Raw genomic sequence first — 23,048 nt, 5'->3', positions numbered from 1 at the left:
ACTTCCTATTTCGAACATGGTGGCTAGCAGGTTAGCTATGTCATTTTACTTCTAATTTATGGTCTGAACAGGTGAGGGGAGAGGAGAAGTGAGGGGAGGGAGCAATAGGTTTCACATCTGCCACCTATTAGTAAATAATAATAATAATAATAATAATAATAATAATAATAATAATAACAACAACAAACATCCAAATGGTAGCTTTAATATTATCGAGAGAAAAATATCATGGCAAGTGTAAACATGTAATCTATCAAAGCCAAACTTGTCCATTAGACTGACGGATTATCCTGCACGTGTGTGTGTGGGTGTGTTTGACTGCTCAGTTGATCAGAATGTAGTGTATTCTCAATTACAACTGTTATTTAATCAAAACAAGAGCACATTTTACCGATCGTTCCCTCACAAGCTGACTGCATCTGTCTTTTATTTATTTATTTTTTGTGTAATGACTTGGTTTGGTGGGATAGTACCTGTGGTAAATATGTATTATCATTTTACATCAGGAAACAAGTTGAGAAGAAAATCACAAAAATATAGAAAGTAGCAGCTAGTTGTTCTAAGACAAAATCCCTCTATGTCATCAACATGGAAAACTCCATACAAAATGAAGACAATTTATGCACAAGGGAAGATTTTTTCTGGCACTTCAAACCTTCATTTAACAAAACAAAGTTGTTGTCATGTATTTTTATTGGTCTAAACCAGGGGTGCTCAGACTTTTTCTTTATGTGAGCTACTTTTAAAATGATCGTGTCTGAAAGATCTACCACCTAATACAAAAATGTTAAACATATATTTATTTGTAAATGTATTATGAATTCTTACATGTACAGTGCATTTTGATGTACCTTGCACAACGCCATGAGATAATACTGCACAACACAATTGAACTTCTTACATGTTCATAATTACTTGAATGATGATTACTGCTCTGATGACTTGCACTGAATGGAATCAGTGAGGGATGCATAGTTCGGGCAGTAGCTTCTGACAGCCAGCCAGGAGTAAAATTGCATTTTTCGTTTGAAAGCGATAACTATCTAATCATGTTGATTACGGTTTTGTCTTTTTTTTTATAGCCATAAAAATCATGTTAAACAAAGTATCAGAATTTACTGCATTTTTTCACACAACTACTTCTATTTTACACATCCATCCGTATTTTTTTCTTTTACGCATCTGGGAAAATCCCCGCAGCACCCGCGCTCTCATTCGTCACCTTCGAGGGACAACAGAGGCAGATTACCATAATGATGGTCAAATATTTAGATAGCCCCATGTCTCCGCTTTGAGACGCTGTTTGAATTTACATGAGAGCACGACTGGGCGCAGAGTTACGCTGCTGGAAAGTCCGCAACCACGCTCTATCAGCGACGATAGGATCCGACACTATAGGGTTAAGCTAACTCGCGCTTGTTTATGCGTGTGCAGCGCCCCTGATGTGACCTGGGTCAGGTGTAATCTGACTGGTTGTCCTGTATATTAGTCATGTGACTGGATGGTTGACGGGACGTGATCTACCCAAAATGCCTTCGCGATCGACTGGTAGATCACGATCGACGTAATGAACACCCCTGGTCTAAACATAACTATTGTGCAAATATGGTTACTTGACATAAATGACAAAACTAGAAAAAAAAAAAAGTCCAGGTATTATAGGAAAATCTTAAATATAGTTTTGTTAACTGTGGTTTAATCAAATTATTAGTCTAACCTGTTATTTAAATCTCTTTAGTTCCTCTGGACCCTAGTCCGCTGTGCATCTCCATCTCAAAGCCACTAACCACTCCTTTGAAGATAGTGAAGTTCAGATCTTAGCCAGAGAAAAGAAATGGTTTGAGAGAGGAGTTAAATAAGCTATTTTTGTTAGGAAAGAGAATCCTTCCTTAAACAGAAATGGGTCTTGAGAAATAATCTCTCCCTCATCTACAACTCCATCCTCAGACCCAGAACAATGTGAACAATAGCAGGGTCGTTAAGGGCTGAATAGGGTAGTTTTAGCTGAAACTGGAAACAATAGCTGTTTACAGTTTCAGTGTGGTTAGCCCCTCCCCTCAGATAGATATAAAGGCAGTGGCCGCCAGCAATCTGACCAGAACTGAAGAAGCGGCTTGGATGAGCAGCGAAACGTCTTCACTCCTACAAGATTTGTCCTGTTAACAGATTTAACTTCGTTGTTTGCTATGGATCAGACCTGGACAACTGAGGGTCTACACAGACAAAGGTGGACTGAATAACTTTTCTAATGAAGGTCTGCCACCTGCCTGTCTCCATGGAAATTTTGTTTGTTTTCCTGGAATGTTCCACAGTATGGCACTGACCTTATTTAGCATTCATTCAGTTGCCATACAGTGGGACATTCAAGGCAAAGTGATATCATCTCCAAGGAGATAAGCAGATGATGGAACATCCACTAGAAAAAATGCTCCTTTAAAGTGACAGGATAAAATACTCATAATTATATTTCAGTTTTTAAACCAGATTTGCAATTTGTGGCATTCATAATTTTGCTGCCTGACTGAACAGTGATCCCATAACTGTTACCCAGCAAGTAAAAGTGGGACAATGCTTGTTTATATGCACATTTATTCTTTTAAATGTATGTTTAAAGGTTCAGAAAAAAAAGTTCTTAATGTCAAAATATTTTAGAGGTTCGTGCTATTTGTAATTTTCTTTTTTTTTCCCCAATTTGCCACTTAACTGGTATAAAACTATGATAAATATTTACAAGTGATGGGGAATTGGAGAAACATAAAAACATGTCATATATGCACTTTAAAGAGGGGGTATTAATACAGTTAATTACTTGGTGTGCTCTCCACGCAAAGTCCCCCTCTTCAGAGTCCTATCACAACACATGCATTTGGATGAAACTATTGCACATCACCTCAGGTTTGTTTTAGTGTATTGTTTTGTATCATGCTTTTTGTATATTTGTGGAAAACTGCATGTGTGATGTACGTTCGTGGGCTGAGTCTTGTACAAGCTCATACTGCTAACCATAAAGAGGGTTCGAATAGGGCCAGGGACACAGTTGGCTAGATTACTCAAATGCAGATGAATGGATGACATATAAAACCTCACCAGGCAGGCTGATGAGGGAACAACGGTATAACATGGCAGAAAGCGCCAAAATGTACATTTTGCATAATACCTCCTCTGTAAGATAGTATAATATTACAGTGAAACCTCATACAAGACCAAAGTTTTTGTCTGCGATGTAAACTTTATTTGCTGACAACATGGGTATAGAACATCACAAGCCCTCTGTAGAAGCTTCAACTCAGTACACTATGCAAAAATATGGGTGACCAAAATGAAAATATCTAAAGCTGGATCTGGGAGGGCTGCGGTGAGCGGCTGGTGACAAGGAAATTTCAGAGTGTGTCAGTGTGTCTCCGCACCCTGCTGTTCTGCTGTCAGTCTGGGCCCAAACAAGAGGCTCCACAGCTCACACTCTGCATCATTATGATTTTAAATTGCAACGAAACATATGAAGAGCTGGACATGACCAGAAAATTTGTGTTGGAGTCATTAATAATTGCTTATCATAGTGTTAAGGTAAATTCACTCTCACTCCCATTGTGTATTGACACTTTGCAGCTGATGTCATCAACATTCTCTGGGAGTATGATGGTAACTGAGGGCACAGCTCTATCTGAAGCCCTGTTACTCAAGTTAGAGCTGGTTCAGGTTCAACATTTATGCATAGAACCAACTTACTGCATTACAACAATATTCATTTTAGCTGTCCAGAAAATCTACTTTTCAGACCCTTTAATCATTTACCCTCTCAAAGTTGTATTTAGTGTAATTCATGCATGTTTATACTCCTATATTCGAGACCCCCGATTTCACCACTGGTACATGCCCACTGTGATGTACTTATTTCATTCTCCAATTTTATTTTCTTAATTGTTCTTAATGTTGTGTAGTCATTTTAGTACAAATGAAAAAAAAAACAAAAAACGCTGCTCACTAGTGTGATGTGCAGCGGGAGGCTGACAGCTGTGCAGCTCTATTGTTGTTACAACAATTACAACACATTAGCAATAACTACCAAAAAAAGTTTTAAGGTTGACTGAAAACCCAAGAAAAAATACAAAATGGATTTAAACAACACATTTTCAGGAGTGTTTATACGATGCAAGCTTTCATCGCTCTGTTTAGATGACAAAAAAAGGTGCAAGTAACTAACTGAAAAACTGTTGTAGCTAACTTGCAGCTGTAATGTTATTTGAGAGGGACTTGTTTAACAGCACAACTGAGCTCACCTGTTGTAGCTAGAACTAAATCAGCTTTTTCTAGTTAAACTGCATGAAAATAAAGCTCAGATTAAAATCTAATTTGAGTAACAGAGCTTCAGACAGAGCAGTTGCTTCAGTTAGCATCACATCCCCAGAGAATGTTGATGACATCAGTTGCAAAGTATCAAGAGAATGTTGTGATGTCATCTGAAAACCAGCAATATGTAGAGAGGACATGTCTTCCCTTGTATGAGACAGAGGAAAAATTGAGTTTAGTGTGTGCAGTGGCAGCTGGCTAGTGCTGCCCCTGGTGGTGTGTGACAGCGACGCATCAGAGCTCATGCCTCTGGTGTGTTCTAATAGCTTCCAGAGCCACTGTGGTACTATTTTGCAAACGTGTCTGCTCTGATTCGTCGTGAGGTGTCGACAGCCAGGCTGAGACAAAATGTAGCACCTGAAAGTTCATTAAAAAGCCATAAAGCAGGCGTGTGTGCGTGCAATGTTTGTTTGTCCCCCTGGCACCGATCCCCCCCCCCCACACACACACACACACACACACACAGACTCACGATGAATGCTTTCATTACAGTGACAAGCCATCTCTCTCTTTTTCTCCCAGCGCTGCTACTTTATTACTCAACTATTTACATGGCGGCACCAGAAAAGAACCGTATTGATGAAAAGCTGTTTAGATTTAGGCTTTTCATTCAGAGAGAACTGAGGCCATGAGCAGCAAAACTCATTATGTGGAGAGCAAATAAACCTTTTCACAAGTGACGGAATCAAAGAAGCCACGCACTTTAATTAGTTTAGTCCTTCCTGTTTCAGAGCTTGGAGTCGAAAGAGCGGACGTGACAGTTTGGGCAAACAGCTTAATTCAATGATGCTTATGGTGAGCGCTCTTCACTAACACATTTTTGATAGAAAGTTCTATTTCTTAAAGCTACCAATTGTAACTTTATTTGATTTTTTTTGTTACCAGTAGATGTCAGATGTTATACCTCTACACCAGAATGCACTGGTGTAAACACGAGTATAACTCTGCATTTAGGTGCAGTCCGACAGCACAGACGCACAAACAGAAACTACTCCATAGATAAATATTGATGTACCATCACATTACAGTACATTTATCTGTACAGTGCATTAAATGGCTATAATTCAGAGAGTCTAAGCCTTTTAACAACGTATAACATGCAGATGTGGACTATTGGCCCATATGAGCTAGATTTTGGCCAATAGCTCATATTTCTCCAAATTCCTATATCTATATCGACCAATAATATTAGGCACCAGTCGTAACATTATAGTCATGCCAGTTAGTTGAAGCTAGTACTACATACTAGCAGTATTTTTGCACTTATGCTCTATAAAATAAACATGGGGAAGTTTTGTCTGTTCTGTTCATGGTTAAGGTCTTCTACTGTGACTTTGACGGTGTGGTTGTGTTTACTGTTGGTCAGATGTTTGACAGAGACTAATGCAGTAGATGCAGTGAGAGAACGGCTCACTCTACAATGAAGAGTCCAAAAAATAATATTATTCAATAGCGGCTCGTCTTTGTTCATACGATCAGAAGTGTTTCATTAGAGATGGACAACATTGTACAATGGACACCTAGCTGAAACTGTAAGATAGCTGTTTACAGTTTCAGTGTAGTTAGCTCCTCCCTTCAGACAGATATAAGGCAGTGTCCACCAACAATCTAACCAGAACTGAAGAAGCGGCTTCGATGAACAGCGAATCGTCTTCACTGCTATGATTTGTCCAGATTTTTACAGATTTAAACTTTGTCTTTTGCAATGGATCAGACCTGGACAACTGAGGGATTACACAGACATGTTCTTCTCCACTTTATTAGCCACAATCTGCCAGTTAACCTATTTACCACAGTAACCAAACCAACCAACCAACTAAACGAAGCCATACTTAGAAAAAACATGAAAACCTGTCATATGCATATCAGTGTTTCCTTGTAGCCTCTGAAGGATCTCATTTGTTTTGATAAAGGAGCTAAGTCAAAATAAAATCTAATTCATTGTTGTCAAAAGTTTGTAGTCAGGCTTTTGCAGACTACCTCCAGACACATTTACACATTTACTCTTGTCAAAATCTGCACAAGTGGCTCTTGTACCTGCAAAGTGCTTTTACCTGAAGCATCTATTCAGCAAATGACACAGCACAGGATGCCAGGGGTGGTGTCAAGTCCAAGGACACACTGGCAGACCAACTAGAACAAGCCAAAAGAGACACACAAATGAGTAAGAAGAGATAAATAGTTAAGGCCACATTTCAATGACATTCTAAACTCTAAACTCATGGTTTAAAATTGAGCTGATGGACAGGTCAGAATTCTATGGGGGAATTTGCTGTTTAACTGTCAGATTTCACAATAGTTTCAGAAAATGGTGCCATTATTCAACCCAAAGACATGGTTGTTGTCAGTTGAAAGGACTTTAATTCATATGATTAATATGACAAGTTTGAGAGTCTCTAACATAAAGTAAGGCTCAATTTTTGTGGATCATAAATTTGCGTTTTTCTTCCAAAATCTGTGAGTCTCTGATAGTAGTATAGGCCCCTTCCATCCATCTGGAATTATGACATCTTCAAGCGCAGGAATGTGACCACAAACTACTGAACTGTCAGCCTCCAGCACATGGACAGTAATGGTGCATGAAGCTGTGGAGATGGAAAAGTTGAGGAGGTTGATAGTTGTGCTGCTGCAGTGGAGAGTGGGTGTAGAAGTGTAGATTACAGTTTGAGGGATGCATTGTACATAAAACATGTGATTGTGAGATGGTGATTGGTTAACAGACAAAAGATCATGTTAGATAAGTCTTGTGATTTGAAATTAACAGCATAATCACCCACATGGGTAACATATTAGCAATAAGTAAGTATCTCTTCTATTTACCTCATTCTGCCCCACCCACTTTTTCCTATAAACACTACAAAACTGTACTTTCTTTGTGGTAGTCCCTACACTAAAGCAGTGGTCCCATAAATTTCAATAGAAAATTTGAGAGATGATTTGTCTAAAATTATAAAAGATATAAATTCGTCTGATTTGTGTAAAATGTTCAATGTTCATGTCACTATGGAAATATGGTTGCTTTTCCTGGATTGCTTCATAGTGTCGTAATGGCTGGTGCAAGGCGGACCAAAGAGTGCAGAACTCGGGGCAGATTTACAGTGTGTACAGCTTGTGTAATAAGACAAGAGTTCATTAAACCAGCGGGGAGCGGGGTGTGAGCCGGGGTCCGGGAATGCATCGCGGCGAGCCGGAACAGGAACAGAGAGCGGCCAGGACCAGGGCGAGGACAGGACCGGGAATGGAGCCAGAGAGAGCCGAGCAGGGGTAGTCCAAGGAGCAGGAGACGAGGAGCAAGCCGGGGCCAAAGATGAGACGAGGTGAAGACAAGGGGGTTGACTGTACCGGAGCTGGAGCGCAGAGTCAGGAGCAGAATTGCAAAAACAGAGCTGGAGCATTGCTGGAGGCAGACAATGCATGCATCATGACACATAGTAGTATTTGTATGTATATATATATATATATGAAAACCAGGAGCTTGAGGGTTCTGCACAGTATCTTTGCTGTTCCTAGTACTTCGGTTTTCTTGACTGAGATATCTGAAGTTTTTTCTGGGACCTGCTGTAGTCACTCCTCCAATCCGGGTCACTGCCTCGAGTGCTCCGATGACCACCGGCACCACTGGTGCCTTCACCTTCTTTGAGCCCCTGGGACTTCTCTAGTTTCTCATGTTCCTTTTTCCTGATGTTCCCATCTTGGTACTGCAATGTCCACCACAACGGCTCTGTTGTTTATCCACCACCATAATGTCCGGTTGGTTTGCCATCACCATTCTGCCAGTCTCTATCAGGAAGTCCCACAGGATCTTGGCTTGATCATTCTCCACTACCTTTGGAGGTGTTTTCCACCTTCACGTTGAGGTCTCCAGTCCATACCCTGCACAGACATTTCTGTACACTATCCCTGTCACTTGGTTATGCTGCTTCATGTATGCTTTATCTGCCAGCAGCTTACCCCCTGCAGTTATGTGCTGGATTGTCTCAGGGGCCTCTTTGCACAGCCCACACCTTGGGTCTTGTCTGGTGTGGTAGATCTGGGCCTCTATTGCTCTAGTTCTCAAGGCCTGCTCTTGTGCAGCCAGGATGAGTGCCTCTGTGCCACTTCAATTATCTTCTGTTGGTACATCCCATGCAGGGGCTTGTCCTCCCATGATGGTACAGTATCTCCAGCACCTCTTCCTCTGCACTCCATTTGTTGAACAGATGATCAGTTGGGGCCTTGTCCTTGATGTACTAATGGTGCTTATGCTTATCTGATTACTGGCAAATTTTATTTAAGTTTTATTTTATTTATTTACAGAATTAATATTCATTTAAAACTTCATAATTCTTTAGAGCTTATATAAAGTTCCCAAAAGTTATGTGCTTCTCCTGAGTGCCCTGTGGCTTGGAAATAAGTCTTAGTTGCAACATCATAAGGGAGATTAAATGTAGTGAGCAGTGGCAAATGAGAAAGTAAAGAGGCTTAAGAATTAATGGCTGCAGTTATTAGTGGTGTAATTACATTTGAAACGCTCCAGCGCTGCATGCTTCCGGACATGTCCACATCGTTCACTGGGTTTTTCCTAGAAGTGTCCAGCCTGTACACATGGAAAATTGGGCTCATCCAGGCTTGGCAATAGTACATGCACCCCTTGCTTTATCACGCTGTATGCCCCACAAGAATATGCAGAGCCCAGGCAGGCATGGGCAAACCAAAAGCTTGATATATATATATATATATATATATATATATATATATATATATATATATATATATATATATATATATATATATATATATATATATATATATATATATAAATATAAAACTAAAATCCCTATAGTACCAGACACAGCGACATACATATTACTCTTTACACAGTTTACGCCTCCCTCTTTTTTCTCGATTTGGAGCAATTTATATTTTAGTGTTTTATTGTCTGATATTGAGGATGTGCGGGTTTGCATGCTAGTTGCTGTTAGCTTTACCATGACAAAGTTGTGAAAAGCACTTATAAATGAATTGTGGTGAATAGTTAAGATGCTCAGAATGCATAAGGTAAGTGAGAAATAATGATGGACCTCTACAAAACATTTAAATTGAACTAGTTTTGTTTTTCATGTTTTTTTTATTGTTTTTTGTTTTTTTTATTAGGTACAGGACCTTTAATGTAGTGCCACATCAAAGTCACTGTAAGAATGAAAGTGCAAAATTATTGTTCCAGCCCTTATTTTTACTAAAGTATTTTTTGCTGAGTGTGGATGCAGATTTAGAATTGTGTGAACAAAACAGAAATAAAAAAAATCAGAGGCAAAATAATCAAGTGCTTAAAGTGGACCTAAACAAATAAACTCCGCCCACGGTGACATTTCAATCAGAGCTCCTAAACTGGGCAGTACTTGGAGGACTAAGGGGGAGAGTGAGAGTGGAAGAGGGCAGGGTCTGGAGGTCTAAAAGGCAGAGTGAGGGGGGAGGGGGGACGGGGTCTATAAAGAACAGAGTGATTGGTCTAACAGATATCCACACTTCAAACTCCGCCCCTCCAACCAGATGTTTGTAATCAGAAACACGTGTCTATAATCAGGGCAGTCTTGCGTGATGTCACAACAAACACACAACACCAAGCCACAACAAACTAATTTTTATATGTTTTTGACTGGAAAGCTGTACATTTACCTAGTTTGCTCTAAATTTACCAAAAAAAAGTCACTAAGAAGAGTAGATGATCCTATTCAAATGCCATACATACAGTTTAATAGTGGAAAAAGTTTATTTAATATTTAGTTCCACTTTAGTTCCCCCAGAGTTTATTATCAAGTTCTGTTGTCTGTTTAATTTCTCACTGGGCCAGGAGTGGCCCACTGTAGAATCTTTTCAAAGGTAGTCATTGGGAAAATGTTTTTAAAATTAAGAACATTTTAATTTTGACTGAAAATCTGTTCTTGCTTTAGACTAAGGGTGCAGTGATACAGTAGAAGCTATGTTTTGGGTCAGATCCAAGAAAAAAATATTACTAAATAAATAAAAATAAATAAATAAATGAAATGAGCTTTTTGTTCCAGGATATCACTTCAGTTTTGGCTGTTCAATTTATGTAATAGACTATTTACTGGCCCCGTGTTGCTCGCCCTGTCATAATGTTTGAACTGTTACAAAACAACATAAAAGCTGCATTTACACGTTGGTTTTAATCTATTTTATTAGTATCACTACTTCAGTGTAGTCTTATGCTTTTATGGCCCTCTAAAGGTGCATATTGTAACTTTTTCTGACACCTGCTTGTCTCCATGGACAGGTTATTGCTTTGTTTGAAATGTTCCATATAATTATATTAAACTTTCCTATCTCAAGCAGTTGATACCAGGTCAAGTTAAGGACAATTCATACTTGATTGTTCTTATAGCTAGAGCTGCAAAAACTAGTACAACTAGTAAACTAGTATTTTAATTTATCTTTAAGCATATCTTTTTTTTTTACTTTATGCATGCCCTTATTTGTATTTATTCAGTGTGTTCCCAGTCTGTGAGCTGTGCTCACTGACGATGGCAATAAAAGTCTTCTGATTCTGATTCTGACAAACTTCTTATGGGTTCAAATTTCATACTTCATCAGAAGTTTGAGGATCTCCTCAATCCCACTGTCACGTCTTCCGAGGAGGAAGCAGAAACTGGGGACCCAGAGGCGGACTCGTCCATCACCCTGGCTGAAGTCACTGAGGTGGTTGACAAGCTCCTCGGTGGCAAGGCTCCGGGGGTGGATGAGATCCGTCCTGAGTATCTCAAGTCTCTGGATGTTGTGGGGCTGTCTTGGCTGACACGTCTCTGCAACATCGCGTGGCGGTCGGGGACAGTGCCTGTGGAATGGCAGACCGGGGTGGTGGTCCCTCTGTATAAGAAGGGGGACCGGGGGGTGTGTTCCAATTACAGGGGAATCACACTCCTCAGCCTTCCCGGTAAGGTCTATTCCAGGGTACTGGAGAGGAGAATCCGACCGATAGTCGAACCTCGGATTCAGGAGGAGCAGTGTGGTTTTCGTCCTGGTCGTGGAACACTGGACCAGCTCTATACTCTCCATCGGGTCCTCGAGGGCGCATGGGAGTATGCCCAACCAGTCCACATGTGTTTTGTGGATCTGGAGAAGGCATTCGATCGTGGTGTCCTTTGGGGGGTGCTCTGGGAGTATGGGGTCTGGGGCTCTTTGCTAAGGGCTGTCCGGTCCCTGTATGACCGGAGCAGGAGCTGTGTTCGCATTGCCGGCAGTAAGTCAGACCTGTTCCCAGTGCATGTTGGACTCCGCCAGGGCTGCCCTTTGTCACTGGTTCTGTTCATTATATTTATGGACAGAATTTCTAGGCGCAGCCAGGGGCCGGAGGGGGCCTGGTTTGGGAACCACAGGATTTCATCTCTGCTGTTTGCAGATGATGTTGTCCTGATGGCTTCTTCGAGCCAGGACCTGCAGCAGGCACTGGGGCGGTTTGCAGCCGAGTGTGAAGCGGCTGGGATGAGAATCAGCTCCTCCAAATCCGAGGCCATGGTTCTCGACCGGAAAAAGGTGGTTTGCTCTCTCCGGGTGGGTGGTGAGTCTCTGCCCCAAGTGGAGGAGTTCAAGTATCTCGGGGTCTTGTTCACGAGTGAGGGAAGGATGGAGCGGGAGATTGACAGGCGGATCGGTGCAGCGTCTGCAGTGATGCGGTCGCTGTATCGGTCCGTTGTGGTAAAGAAGGAGTTGAGCCAGAAGGCGAAGCTCTCGATTTGCCGGTCAATCTACGTTCCTACCCTCACCTATGGTCATGAGCTCTGGGTAATGACCGAAAGGACAAGATCGCGGATACAAGCGGCTGAAATGGGCTTCCTCCGCAGAGTGGCCGGGCGCAGCCTTAGGGATAGGGTGAGGAGCTCGGTCACACGGGAGGAGCTCGGAGTAGAGCCGCTGCTCCTACACGTCGAGAGGAGCCAGCTGAGGTGGCTCGGGCATCTGTTCAGGATGCCTCCTGGACGCCTCCCTAGGGAGGTGTTCTGGGCATGTCCCACCGGGAGGAGGCCCCGGGGAAGACCCAGGACACGCTGGAGGGACTATGTCTCTCGGCTGGCCTGGGAACGCCTTGGGGTCCCACCGGAGGAGCTGGAGGACGTGTCCGGGGTGAGGGAAGTCTGGGAGTCCCTGCTTAGACTGCTGTCCCCGCGACCCGGCCCCGGATAAGCGGAATAAAATGGATGGATGGATCAGAAGTGCTGCTGCTGAACCATTTTATGGCCCTCTCTCTGTGAACTCAAACAGCCATTGCCATGGAGATAATAAACAGTACAGTTTCAGCACTTTGATAACTGTTACAACATCAAACCAATCACAGTACAGTTGTGTGACTTGCCTGTAAGAAAAAAGTTATGCTCGGCCGATGACAAGCTTTAAGAAGTGCAGGAATAGGTACATGAACAAAGTTCTTTTTATGAAGTATGAATGGACCTTTACAGGTCAGATCTGTGAAGAGATGAGCACACTAATAGTAAGAAGACTAGATAGATGAGTTTTATTCAATGTTGTGGAATATTCCAGGCTTAGAGCCCTTTGGACACCCTGTGTTGTTGGAAATGAATAACCTGATGATGATGTTTAACCATTTGCATTTGTTTCCTCCTTCTGAAGAGTGCAAACGCAAACCTTGCACGCTCCTGCTTCTTCCTTTTTTACTTTCTTTTTAATCATTTTACCTCTTACAGTGCTTGAAGATTTGTTTAGTTATGATTTGCTTTTAAGTAAACCAAGACTTTTAAACCATTTTTACATTTTTAACAAAATTTCTGACGAGTCAGCGACATGTCCGGGGGAAGAAACCAAAGGAATTCTTTCTGAGAATGTTGTCGGAACTATCAACAACAAATTAATGAGCTACAAGCTCGGATATTTGTTTTAGAATCTGAAAAAGGACTTGACCGGACGCTCCCTATGACTTCCAGTGGTAAGCAACCCACAGTTACTTTCAGAGAAGAGGGTGAAAAAACTGCTACTTTCAACTTAAACCTGATCAATACAGTGTCTTTTCCAAAACTTTGTAAAGACAAGAATGCAAAAGTACTGGCAAAAGAGCAGCGGCAGACATGCGATATGTGCCAAACGTCAAGGTCAGGGATACTGCTGGGAGACAGTGCTATCAGAGATGTGAACCACAGAGGAATCCAAACTTGCTCTTATCCCAGTCACACTGTTTCTCAGATTACAAAACTCCTGCCAAAAGTTTTGTCAACATACCAAGGACCGAAACAGCTGATTGTGCATGTGGGTGCAGTTGACACCAGAATGAATCAGAGTGAAATCTTGAAAAAGAATGTCATTAAATTATCTGAGGAGCTTGATAAAGTGGAGGTTAAGACATTCATCAGTGGACCTCTTCCTGGCATAGACAGAAGGAAGATGAACAAATTTACCCTACTGTTTCAGCTGAACACATGGCTGTTCAACGAATGTGTAGCCAGAGGACTGCACTACATTGAGAAGATTGATCTATTTTGGAAACAAGAGGACCTGTTCAAGGGAAATGGCCTACACCTGAGTAGAGGTGGAGTGAGAGTGTTGACGGATAACCTCCTCCACGCTCTGAGGCACCAGCTTGGACAGGGTCCTGGCCCAGTGAGGGAAAAAAAGGAATGAGAGAAGCATTCCTGCTGCGCCAACCAAAGACCGAGCCAATGTGTCAGCACCATTAGCAGCACCACAACTACCACCACCACGTCGCCCAGCGAAGGAGTCACCACCAGCAGCACATCTCCCCCAGCAAAGGAGTCATCAGCAGCACTACAACCATCTCCCCCAGCAAGGGATTCAACAGCACCACCACCTACCCCAGAGAACAAGTCAGCAGCACCACCACCTTCCCAAGTAAAGGATGCATCTCCAGCGTCACTTCCCCCAGGGCCCTCATCACAGGCTTCGAACATGTCTGTGACAGCCCTAGCAGAGGTTTCAGTACCAGCACCACCCCCATCACCACCCCTGCCCACAGACCAGCGCTTGGTCCTCTTTGCTACATCTACTCCCTCTAGGGACTCCTCCCTCTCCTTTCCTTCCCCACATTCACCCATGGCCCTTCCCAACTATCTAGAAAGCCTAATCAGATCAGGAATTAAAATGGCTCCCCTCACACCTAATAAGAGTTCTGGCATCAACTATGCTGAACTTTTCCCCGTACCCACCTATCCCCCCTCGTCTTTCACCCAAACTCCCTCCCGCTCCACCTCCTTGGCCCTCACTTGGCCCCTCACCCAAACTCCCCCTTGCTCGCCCTTCCCTGCCTTCCCCCAGAGCTGTTATTACCAAGAGTTAGGACACACAGGACCTCTGCTGTCTCAGGACATACAGTCATGATAAAAAATGATATCATGGTGAGGCCCTGTGATGGAGCTATGTCTGGTTACACCACTTAGACTGATTAACAGAAGGACAGTTAGACTGTCCAATTAGAGAAATTTAGTTCACATTCTCTGTAAGATAATATCCATTCCTACTGAAACTAATCTGAAACTTGCTGTGCTCAATGTCAGATCTTTATGCAACAAGTCATTTTTAATTAATGACTTTATCTATTCTTTTAATCTTGACTTTATGTATAACCGAAACTCAACAAAAACACAGGTAATGCAATTCTAGTGGAATCAACTCCACCCAACTTTAAATTTGAATCTGAAACACGAGTAAACAAAAAGGGTGGAGTTGTGTGTGTATTTTTTAGAGATAATTTGGTCACTCACAGGTTGTCATTTGGGGTGTTTTCATTTTTTGAGTATGTTTGCTTTAAAATGGAGCTAAAACAATCCCCCTCCATACTCTACTTAGTCATATACAAACTTACTGAGATGCTTTCAGTCGTATGCACAGACTTTGATGGTTTAGTCATTACAGGTGATTTTAATGTATATGTGGGTAATGTGTTTGACAGAAACACTAAAGAGCTCAGTTATGTTCTTGAAACCTTTGGTCTGACTCAGCATGTTAACGAGCCCACCCACAACAGAGGACACACTCTGGACCTGCTCATTACAAAAGGAGTAAATATCTCAAATGTCATTGTGGTGGATGTTGCTCTGTCTGATCATTTCTGTGTCTTTTTTTGACCTGTCTGTTATTCCCAAACCAGGGGCTGGTCCTGCAGTTTTTCGAAGGAGACACATAAATGGTAACAGAATAGAATAGAATAGAATAGAATGCATTTATTGTCACTATACACATGTACAATACCATACACATGCACAGCGAGATTAAAAACAACACACCCTCCAATACAGACAGACATGGGACACTACAACACAATATAACTAAGATAGCTAGTGCCAGACATTAAGACATTTAAAACATTTAAAACACCCCAGACTACAACTCGCAGCAAAATTTGCAGGTAGATACTGCAGAGTCACATACTGCACTGAACAAATATTGCACTATATTAGCTATTGCACTGTGTTAAATATTGCACTACATTAAATATTGCACTGTATTAAATATTGCACTCAGTCAAACATATTGCACTGTATTAAATACTGCACTCAATCAAACTTAAAATATTGCACTATGTTAAACACAGTGCACTCTTCATGGAAATGGTACACTTGGAAAATACCCCATGTTCTAATGTTGATTTGTTGAACTCTGTGACTTCGAGTGTTTTGAATGTTCTGGAAACCATTGCCCCGATGAAGGTTAAAATGCTTAAAGATAAGCAGAAAGTGCCTGAGAGCTGAACGGGAATGGCGCAAGTCAAAGCTCCAGGTTCATGATGAGATTTACAGAGAAAAGATGTTCATGTACAGCCACAGTTCATGTAGAACAAGGGAGAGGTATTTTTCTGACATTATTGTAAGTTGTAGTAACTCTCTTGTCCTGTTTGCAACAGTAAATAGATTAATAAACCCCCCAGCTCCGCTGCTGTTAGAACTAATTTCCACATCTAAGTGTAATGAGTTTTTGCAGTATTCTTTAATGACAAGGTTCGGGGCATTAAAAATGCCATCAATTCCACAACACAAATAACAACCCAGCGCTTAGAGCTGACTCACTTAGCACTTGTAACTGACAAAACTGTCCAAGAGATTGTCACCAGTCTGAGTTCATCTACATGCTGCCTCAATGTATTACCCACTAAATTTCTAAAGTCTGTGATCAACAGTTTGCTGTCACCACTCGATTGAATCGTTAACATGTCACTTCAATCTGGAACACTGCGGTTATCAAGCCTCTCCCCAAGAAGAGCAGTCTTGATGCCATGGTATTGAACACTTACTGACCAATCTCAAAACTGCCATTTCTAGGCAAAGTTGCTTACCAACAGCTTATTAACTTTCTCCAAATGAACAACTCCTTTGATGTTTTCCAGTCAGGTTTTAGACCCCACCACACCACTGCTCTTATCAAGGTGAAAAATGACATCCGCCTGAACACTGATGCAGGCAAAGTCTCAGTCATGATCCTGTTAGATCTGAGTGCTGCCTTTGACACTGTGGATCATGGAATCCTCTTACAGAGACTAGAGGACTGGGTGGGCATCTCTGGTATGGCACTAAACTGGTTCAAGTCCTATCTAGAAAACAGAGAGTACTTTGTTGAAATTGAAAAATGTGTCTCAGCTAAAATGCCCCTGACCTGTGGGGTACCCTAGGGGTCAATCCTGGGACCTCTGTTGTTCTCTACATGCTGCTGTTAGGCCAGTTAATATGCAGCAATAATGTGTCCTACCACAACTATGGAGATGACATTCAGATCTATGTTGCACTGGCAGCATGTAAATATGGACCAGTGCATTCACTCTGCCACTGCATTCAGCAGATCAGTGTGTGGATGCAAAACAGGTTTCTCCAGCTAAACTCAGACAAGACTCAAGTCATCATCATTGGGCCACAGAAACATAGAGAAAGTGTCAGCAGTCACCTCCAGTCTCTCTCTCTAAAACCTTCAAATCAAACTAGAAATCTAGGGGTGATAATGGACTCAGACTTGAACTTTAACAGCCACATCAAATCAGTAACATCTGCAGCTTTTTACCACCTAAAAAACATTGCAAAAAATGAAAGGTATACTGTAAAAGCCAGACTTAGGGAGACTTATCCGTGCAGTTGTCTTCAATAGGTTCGACTACTGTAACGGCCTACTCACTAGCCTCTCCAAACATGCTTCAAAAACAGCTGCAGTACATCCAGAATGCTGCTGCTCAGGTCCGGACTAGAACCAGGAAGTATGAGCACATGTGTCCTGTGCTCAGGTCTCTGCACTGGCTTCCTGTAGCTCAAAGAATAGACTTTAAAGCAGCTCTGCTTGTGTACAAGTTTCTCCATGGCCTAGCACCAAAGTGCATCTGCAACATGTTAGTGCCATCTCCCACTCTGAGGACATCAGAACATGGCGGCGCGCACAGACGCAGCGGCCCGGAGCTCCTACTGTTTCATATGGAATTTTAGTGTGGTTCTCCAGCCACACTTAGGCTGACCAGCAGGCACTCCAGCAGTTGGTGAAAGCAGCCGGTAGAATCATTGGAACGACTCTGCCAGAAATCAGCACCATCTACTCCACTCGCTGTCTGAGAAGAGTGCACAACATCCTGTGGGACCAACATCACCCAGTGTACCATCTTTTTCACCGGCTGCCCTCAGGGAGAAGGTACAGGTCTATACGGGCCAGAACATCCAGACTGGCGAACAGTCTGTATCCACAGGCTCCTGAACTCTGCCCCCCCCCCCCCCTTGGCCCCTCTCTGCCCCCCTCTCACGGACAAAAAAACATATCCAACTCTTAATAACACTGAACTGGTTACACTGTTTATCACATTCAAAGCTCTCCACAACCTGGCCCCTCCTTACCTCACAGACCTGCTCCACCACCACACTCCATCTCGCTCCCTCCGCTCCTCCAGCTCCAACCTCCTGTCCCTGCCCTGTAGGACCAAGCTCCGAACCTGGGGGGACAGAGCCTTCTCCATCGCTGCCCCCACCCTCTGGAACTCACTACCTAAACCCCTCCGTGACTGCTCTGACCTCCCCACCTTCAAGAAAGAACTCAAAACTCACCTGTTCAAAATCGCTTTTAATGCTTGATTTTATGTTGTAAATTTTTGTGATATTTTATTATTGTATCTACTGTGAAGCGACTTTGAGTGTCCTGAAAAGCGATATATAAATAAAATTTATTATTATTATTATTATTACTGTTGCTTTTTGTCATGATTCTCAGGTCTCTGTCTGAATGTCCTGCTATAAAGCTGTCTCATGTTATACTGAGGCCACACTGGGTCAATGTTTACACTTGAGTTTAAGGGGTATCTATTATTTATGGGTTTGCACTTTGTGGGATGCTCCAAACGCAATTTCGTTGTTCTTCTGTGACATTGACTATAAATAAATACCTAAATACCTAAATCAGCGACCGGCCTCCTGCTGGTGTCCAGAGTGAGGACTAAACATGGGGAATCAGCGTTTCAGTTATGCAGCTAAAACCTGGAACAGTCTTCCTGAAGATGTGAGACAGGCCTTTACTTTGACTATGTTTAAATCCAGACTCAAAACAGTTCTGTTTAGCTGTGCATACTGAAAGGTTTTTATTCTGCACTCTTCTGTTTTAATGTTAATTTTATGATGATTATTTATGTTTTGATTTGTGTGATTTTAATGTCCTTATTCTGTAAAGCACTTTGAATTACTTTGTGTACAAATTATGCTATATAAATAACTTGCCTTGCTTTGCCTAACCCTGTGTGACCCTGTGTGGTCTAGAATATCCATCTGGTAGCGCGCTGGCTGGGCACACTGGAGAAACTCCTGGAGCAGCAGGCAGAGGGCAGTCATGAGCACTGCAGGGTGTTTGTGAGCGCTGAGCCCTCCTCCACACCGGAGGGCCACATCATCCCACAGGGCATCCTAGAAAACTGCATCAAGATCACCAATGAGCCACCCATGGGCATGCATGCCAACCTGCGCAAGGCTCTGGACAACTTCAGCCAGGTATGGGACCCCCAGCTCAAGTAATACAAAAAGAGGATCAGGTTGTAGAATTTGCAGAGACATGGGAGGGATAGAAATATTAGCTTTTTGATTGACATTTCAGTCATTATTTATCATTATCACTTTATCTGTTCCAGGCGGGCAGTTTAACCACACCAAACAGTAAATCACAATAATAATGGAAAAGCTCAAGCAAAAGGCTCAGTGCAATTCAACAAGCACAGTCTTCTGTCAGGACAGTGTCCCACCTCTGTGTCCCCTGTTTCAGAGCTAGCTGGTTAGCAGAGCTACTTTCATGTAAGGTTGCTACGAATACAGCAAAATCAAACTGCTCAAATCACACAATCCAACAGCCCAACGGCACACACAGTCCTTTGAACTTGTGAGATTTAAGTCATGTAATAACGTTGTTACCTCCTCAGAAACATACCCACAGTTGCTTTTGGTTTCATTAAGTGAGTAACCTTTTGTTATTACTCTGTTTAAATCTCCAAAGCTCAAAATGCTTGTTCCGCCTTGTGATTTCATGTACCGTATTTTCAGAAGTTCAGAAGTGACAATGAGGATGAAGAATTCAATGGATTTACTGATTTGGAGTGAGATCGAGAGTAAACTTGTTTTTATTAGTTAGTTATCTGATTAACTGTTAATATATTATGTTAATATACCAGACACGTATTCGTTTTGCTGTCTATGCTTCATGTAGCTGTATAAATGTTATGTAACGGTTGCGGATACGTGTTACACTTCACTTGTTTGACCACTAGATGGCGCTGGTGTATAATAATACCTGACTCATTTTCTTGTATACATTTCATATTTAATTTCCCCGTATTTACTTCCCCTTCATTATAGACCATAAAGGTGATAATTTTTCATTTGGAACAAAATTGTGAATGTTTAATTTACTGTAAGTCTAATTTAAGATGGCGAAAACTACTTCATGTTTTCCAGTTCAGACTTTTTTTTTTATGCTAATGTGAAGTCTTACCCGACAGAGCACTATTTAAAAAAAAAAAAACAACAAAACAATTTAAATCGATTTTCCATGCGTTCATATGCAGTTTTGTGTGTATATGTAATATGAGCCAGAGCTTATGTTATATTTGATGTGTTCTACAGCGTGAACTGTGATGAAGAAGTAAGACCACAGTAAACATTAGTGAAAAGAACTCTCATATCTCTCGTGTTTGTGGACAAGCTGGCATATGTTAGATTAGCGTAGCAAATCTCATTAACTGTTAATATCTTACATAAACATACCAGACACGTATTCAGTTCCTTGTTCTCCTGTCCTGTTTTTCTCTATTTTATTGTTATTATTATAAATTGCCTTTAAAGATAAAATGTCTGTTCTTGGTCTCGGATTTTGTAAAAAAAAAATTCCCCCAAAAATTTGACTTATAGTCCAGTGCGACTTCCTGTAATACCACATGACATCACAAGTGGAACAGAGTGTTTTCTGCTTGAGAAAAGAACTCAGCCTAAATATGCAGGGTTTGTGTGTTAAACGTGTGAATAAAACAAAACAAAACTCCAGGTATGTTTGTGATGAAGAAACATTATAATAATGATCAGAAAATAAAGCAGTATGAGCCCGTTTAAGTTAAAACTAAGATACAAATTTAAAAAGTTTAAAAACTGCTCAGTGTGCTAGCCAGTCAACCACAAGAACAGCCAACCATGACCATAGCCACCACATTATGATTTCCACTTTTTATCAATTGTAACAGAACGAGAAATTGGTATAGCACTAGATGCCAACATTTAATTCCACCACTCTCAAAAAAGTATTGATTTCTTTGTGATTATAATAATTATAATCTTCCATTGTTACTCTTGAGTGTTCAAAAACACAAATCTGATGCACTAAAGACAAACTGGTAATAACACATGGGCACACAGAGAATGGTCCAGCAAAAGAAAAAAATATATATTGGTATCAAACAACAATATTGGCCAATACTGATATTGGAAATAATTATCAACATCTCAGAATCAGAAGACTTTTATTGCCATCGTTTGTGAACACAGTTCACAAACTAGGAACTTACTTTGGTGATAAAGTGCAACATAAAACACACTGAATAAATACAAATACAAATTAGGGCATGCACAAAGTTTAAAAAAGATATGCTTAAAAAAAACAACAACTTATAGATAGAAAAAAATATAACAGCAGCATCAGACCAACAGTGCAAACATGACTTATTAAAGTGACCAGTATTATAAAGTGTCCAGTTTTGTGCAAATATTATAAAGTGTTCATGAGACAAACGGCAGAGGGGAAGAAACTGTTCTTATGACGAGAGGTTCTGGTCCCAATGGACCGTAGCCTCCTGCCAGAGGGAAGTGGCTCAAATACTCCCTGTCCAGGGTGAGAAGTGTCAGCTGCTATACGGCCTGCTCGCCCCCGAGTCCTGGAGACGTACAGGTCCTGTAGAGATGGCAGGCTGTAGCCAATCACCTTATCAGCAGAGCGCGCAATGCGCTGCAGTCTCTGTCTGTCCCTGGCAGTGGCCCCAGCGAACCACACAGTGATGGAGGAGGTGAGGATGGACTCAATGATGACCACGTAAAACTGCACCATCATCTGGACCAGCACCTTGCGTTTCCCCAGCTGCCGCAGGTAGAACATCCTGTGCTGGGCTTTCTTGATGAGGGAGTTGATGGTCGGCTCCCACTTGAGATCCTGGGTGATGCAGGTGCCCAGGAAGCAGAAAGAATCCACAGTGGTGGTGGGGGAGTCTGTCAGGGTGAGGGGGGGCAGGGGGGCTGTAACTTTCCTGAAGTCCACGATCATCTCCACTGTCTTCTGGGCGTTAAGCTCCAGGTTGTTGCTGCTGCACCAGGACACCAGCCGGTCCACCTCCCTCCTGTAGGCAGACTCATCGCCGTCCGAGATTAGTCTGATGAGGGTGGTGTCATCCACAAACTTAACCAGTTTGACGGAGTAGTGGATGGAGGTGCAGCAGTTGGTGTACAGGGAGAAGAGCAGGGGAGAAAGTACACAGCCCTGTGGAGATCATGTGCTGATAGTCCGAGTGTCCGAGACATTCTTCCCCAGCCGCACGCGCTGTCTCCTGTCCGTCAGAAAGTCAGTGATCCACCTGCAGGTGGAGTCAGGCACATTAAGCTGAGCAAGCTTGTCCTGGAGTAGAGCAGGGAGGATGGTGTTGAATGCAGAGCTGAAGTCCACAAACAGGATCCTGGCGTAGGTTCCCGAGGAGTCCAGATGCTGGAGGATGAAGTGAAGGGCCAGGTTAATGGCGTTGCCTACAGACCGACTGGCTCTGTAGGCGAACTGCAGAGGGTCCAGGATACTGTAATGTTAATGATACTGTAACCAACATACACTGGTCTGTAACTGTACATAACCAACATACACTGGTCCCTCATTTATTGCGGGTGTTACGTTCTTAATGTAACCTGCAATAAGTGAAATTCGCAAAGTAGTCAGCTTTATTTTAAAAAAATATTATATGTGTTTTAAGGCTGTAAAACCCCTCACCACACACTTTATACACTTTTCTCAGACAGGCATTGACATTTTCTCACATTTCTCTCTTGTTTAAACTGTCCCAAAGTTCAAACCTTTGTGTATTATATCCCCCTTCCTCGATAATCGTATTAATTTTGTTGTTCATGTGCCCCTGCACCAGCAGTATCGACAGAGGCGCCTCTTCCATGCAGAGAAACATTTTAGTCCAAAACTTTTCTGAAATCTGTCTGTCCAGAAATTTTCAT

The 23,048-nt window shown here is 42.1% G+C and overlaps 1 protein-coding gene across 2 annotated transcripts in view; it reads left to right on the top strand.

Moving 5' to 3' along the window:
• Positions 1 to 23,048, top strand: part of dnah9 (dynein, axonemal, heavy chain 9) — a 612,810-nt gene that overhangs the window by 504,608 nt on the left and 85,154 nt on the right. For both annotated transcript variants that reach the window (XM_033984465.1, XM_033984463.1), the window contains exon 71: positions 19,074 to 19,301. In XM_033984465.1, the coding sequence (XP_033840356.1) occupies positions 19,074 to 19,301 (228 nt within the window). The remainder of the gene's footprint in view (positions 1 to 19,073; positions 19,302 to 23,048) is intronic.

The sequence above is a fragment of the Periophthalmus magnuspinnatus genome, chromosome 19 (genome assembly GCF_009829125.3).
Source record: "Periophthalmus magnuspinnatus isolate fPerMag1 chromosome 19, fPerMag1.2.pri, whole genome shotgun sequence".
Classification (NCBI taxonomy): Eukaryota; Metazoa; Chordata; class Actinopteri; order Gobiiformes; family Gobiidae; genus Periophthalmus; species Periophthalmus magnuspinnatus.
Note: the sequence above shows the minus strand (reverse complement) of the source record. Positions and strands in the feature narration are given on the sequence as shown.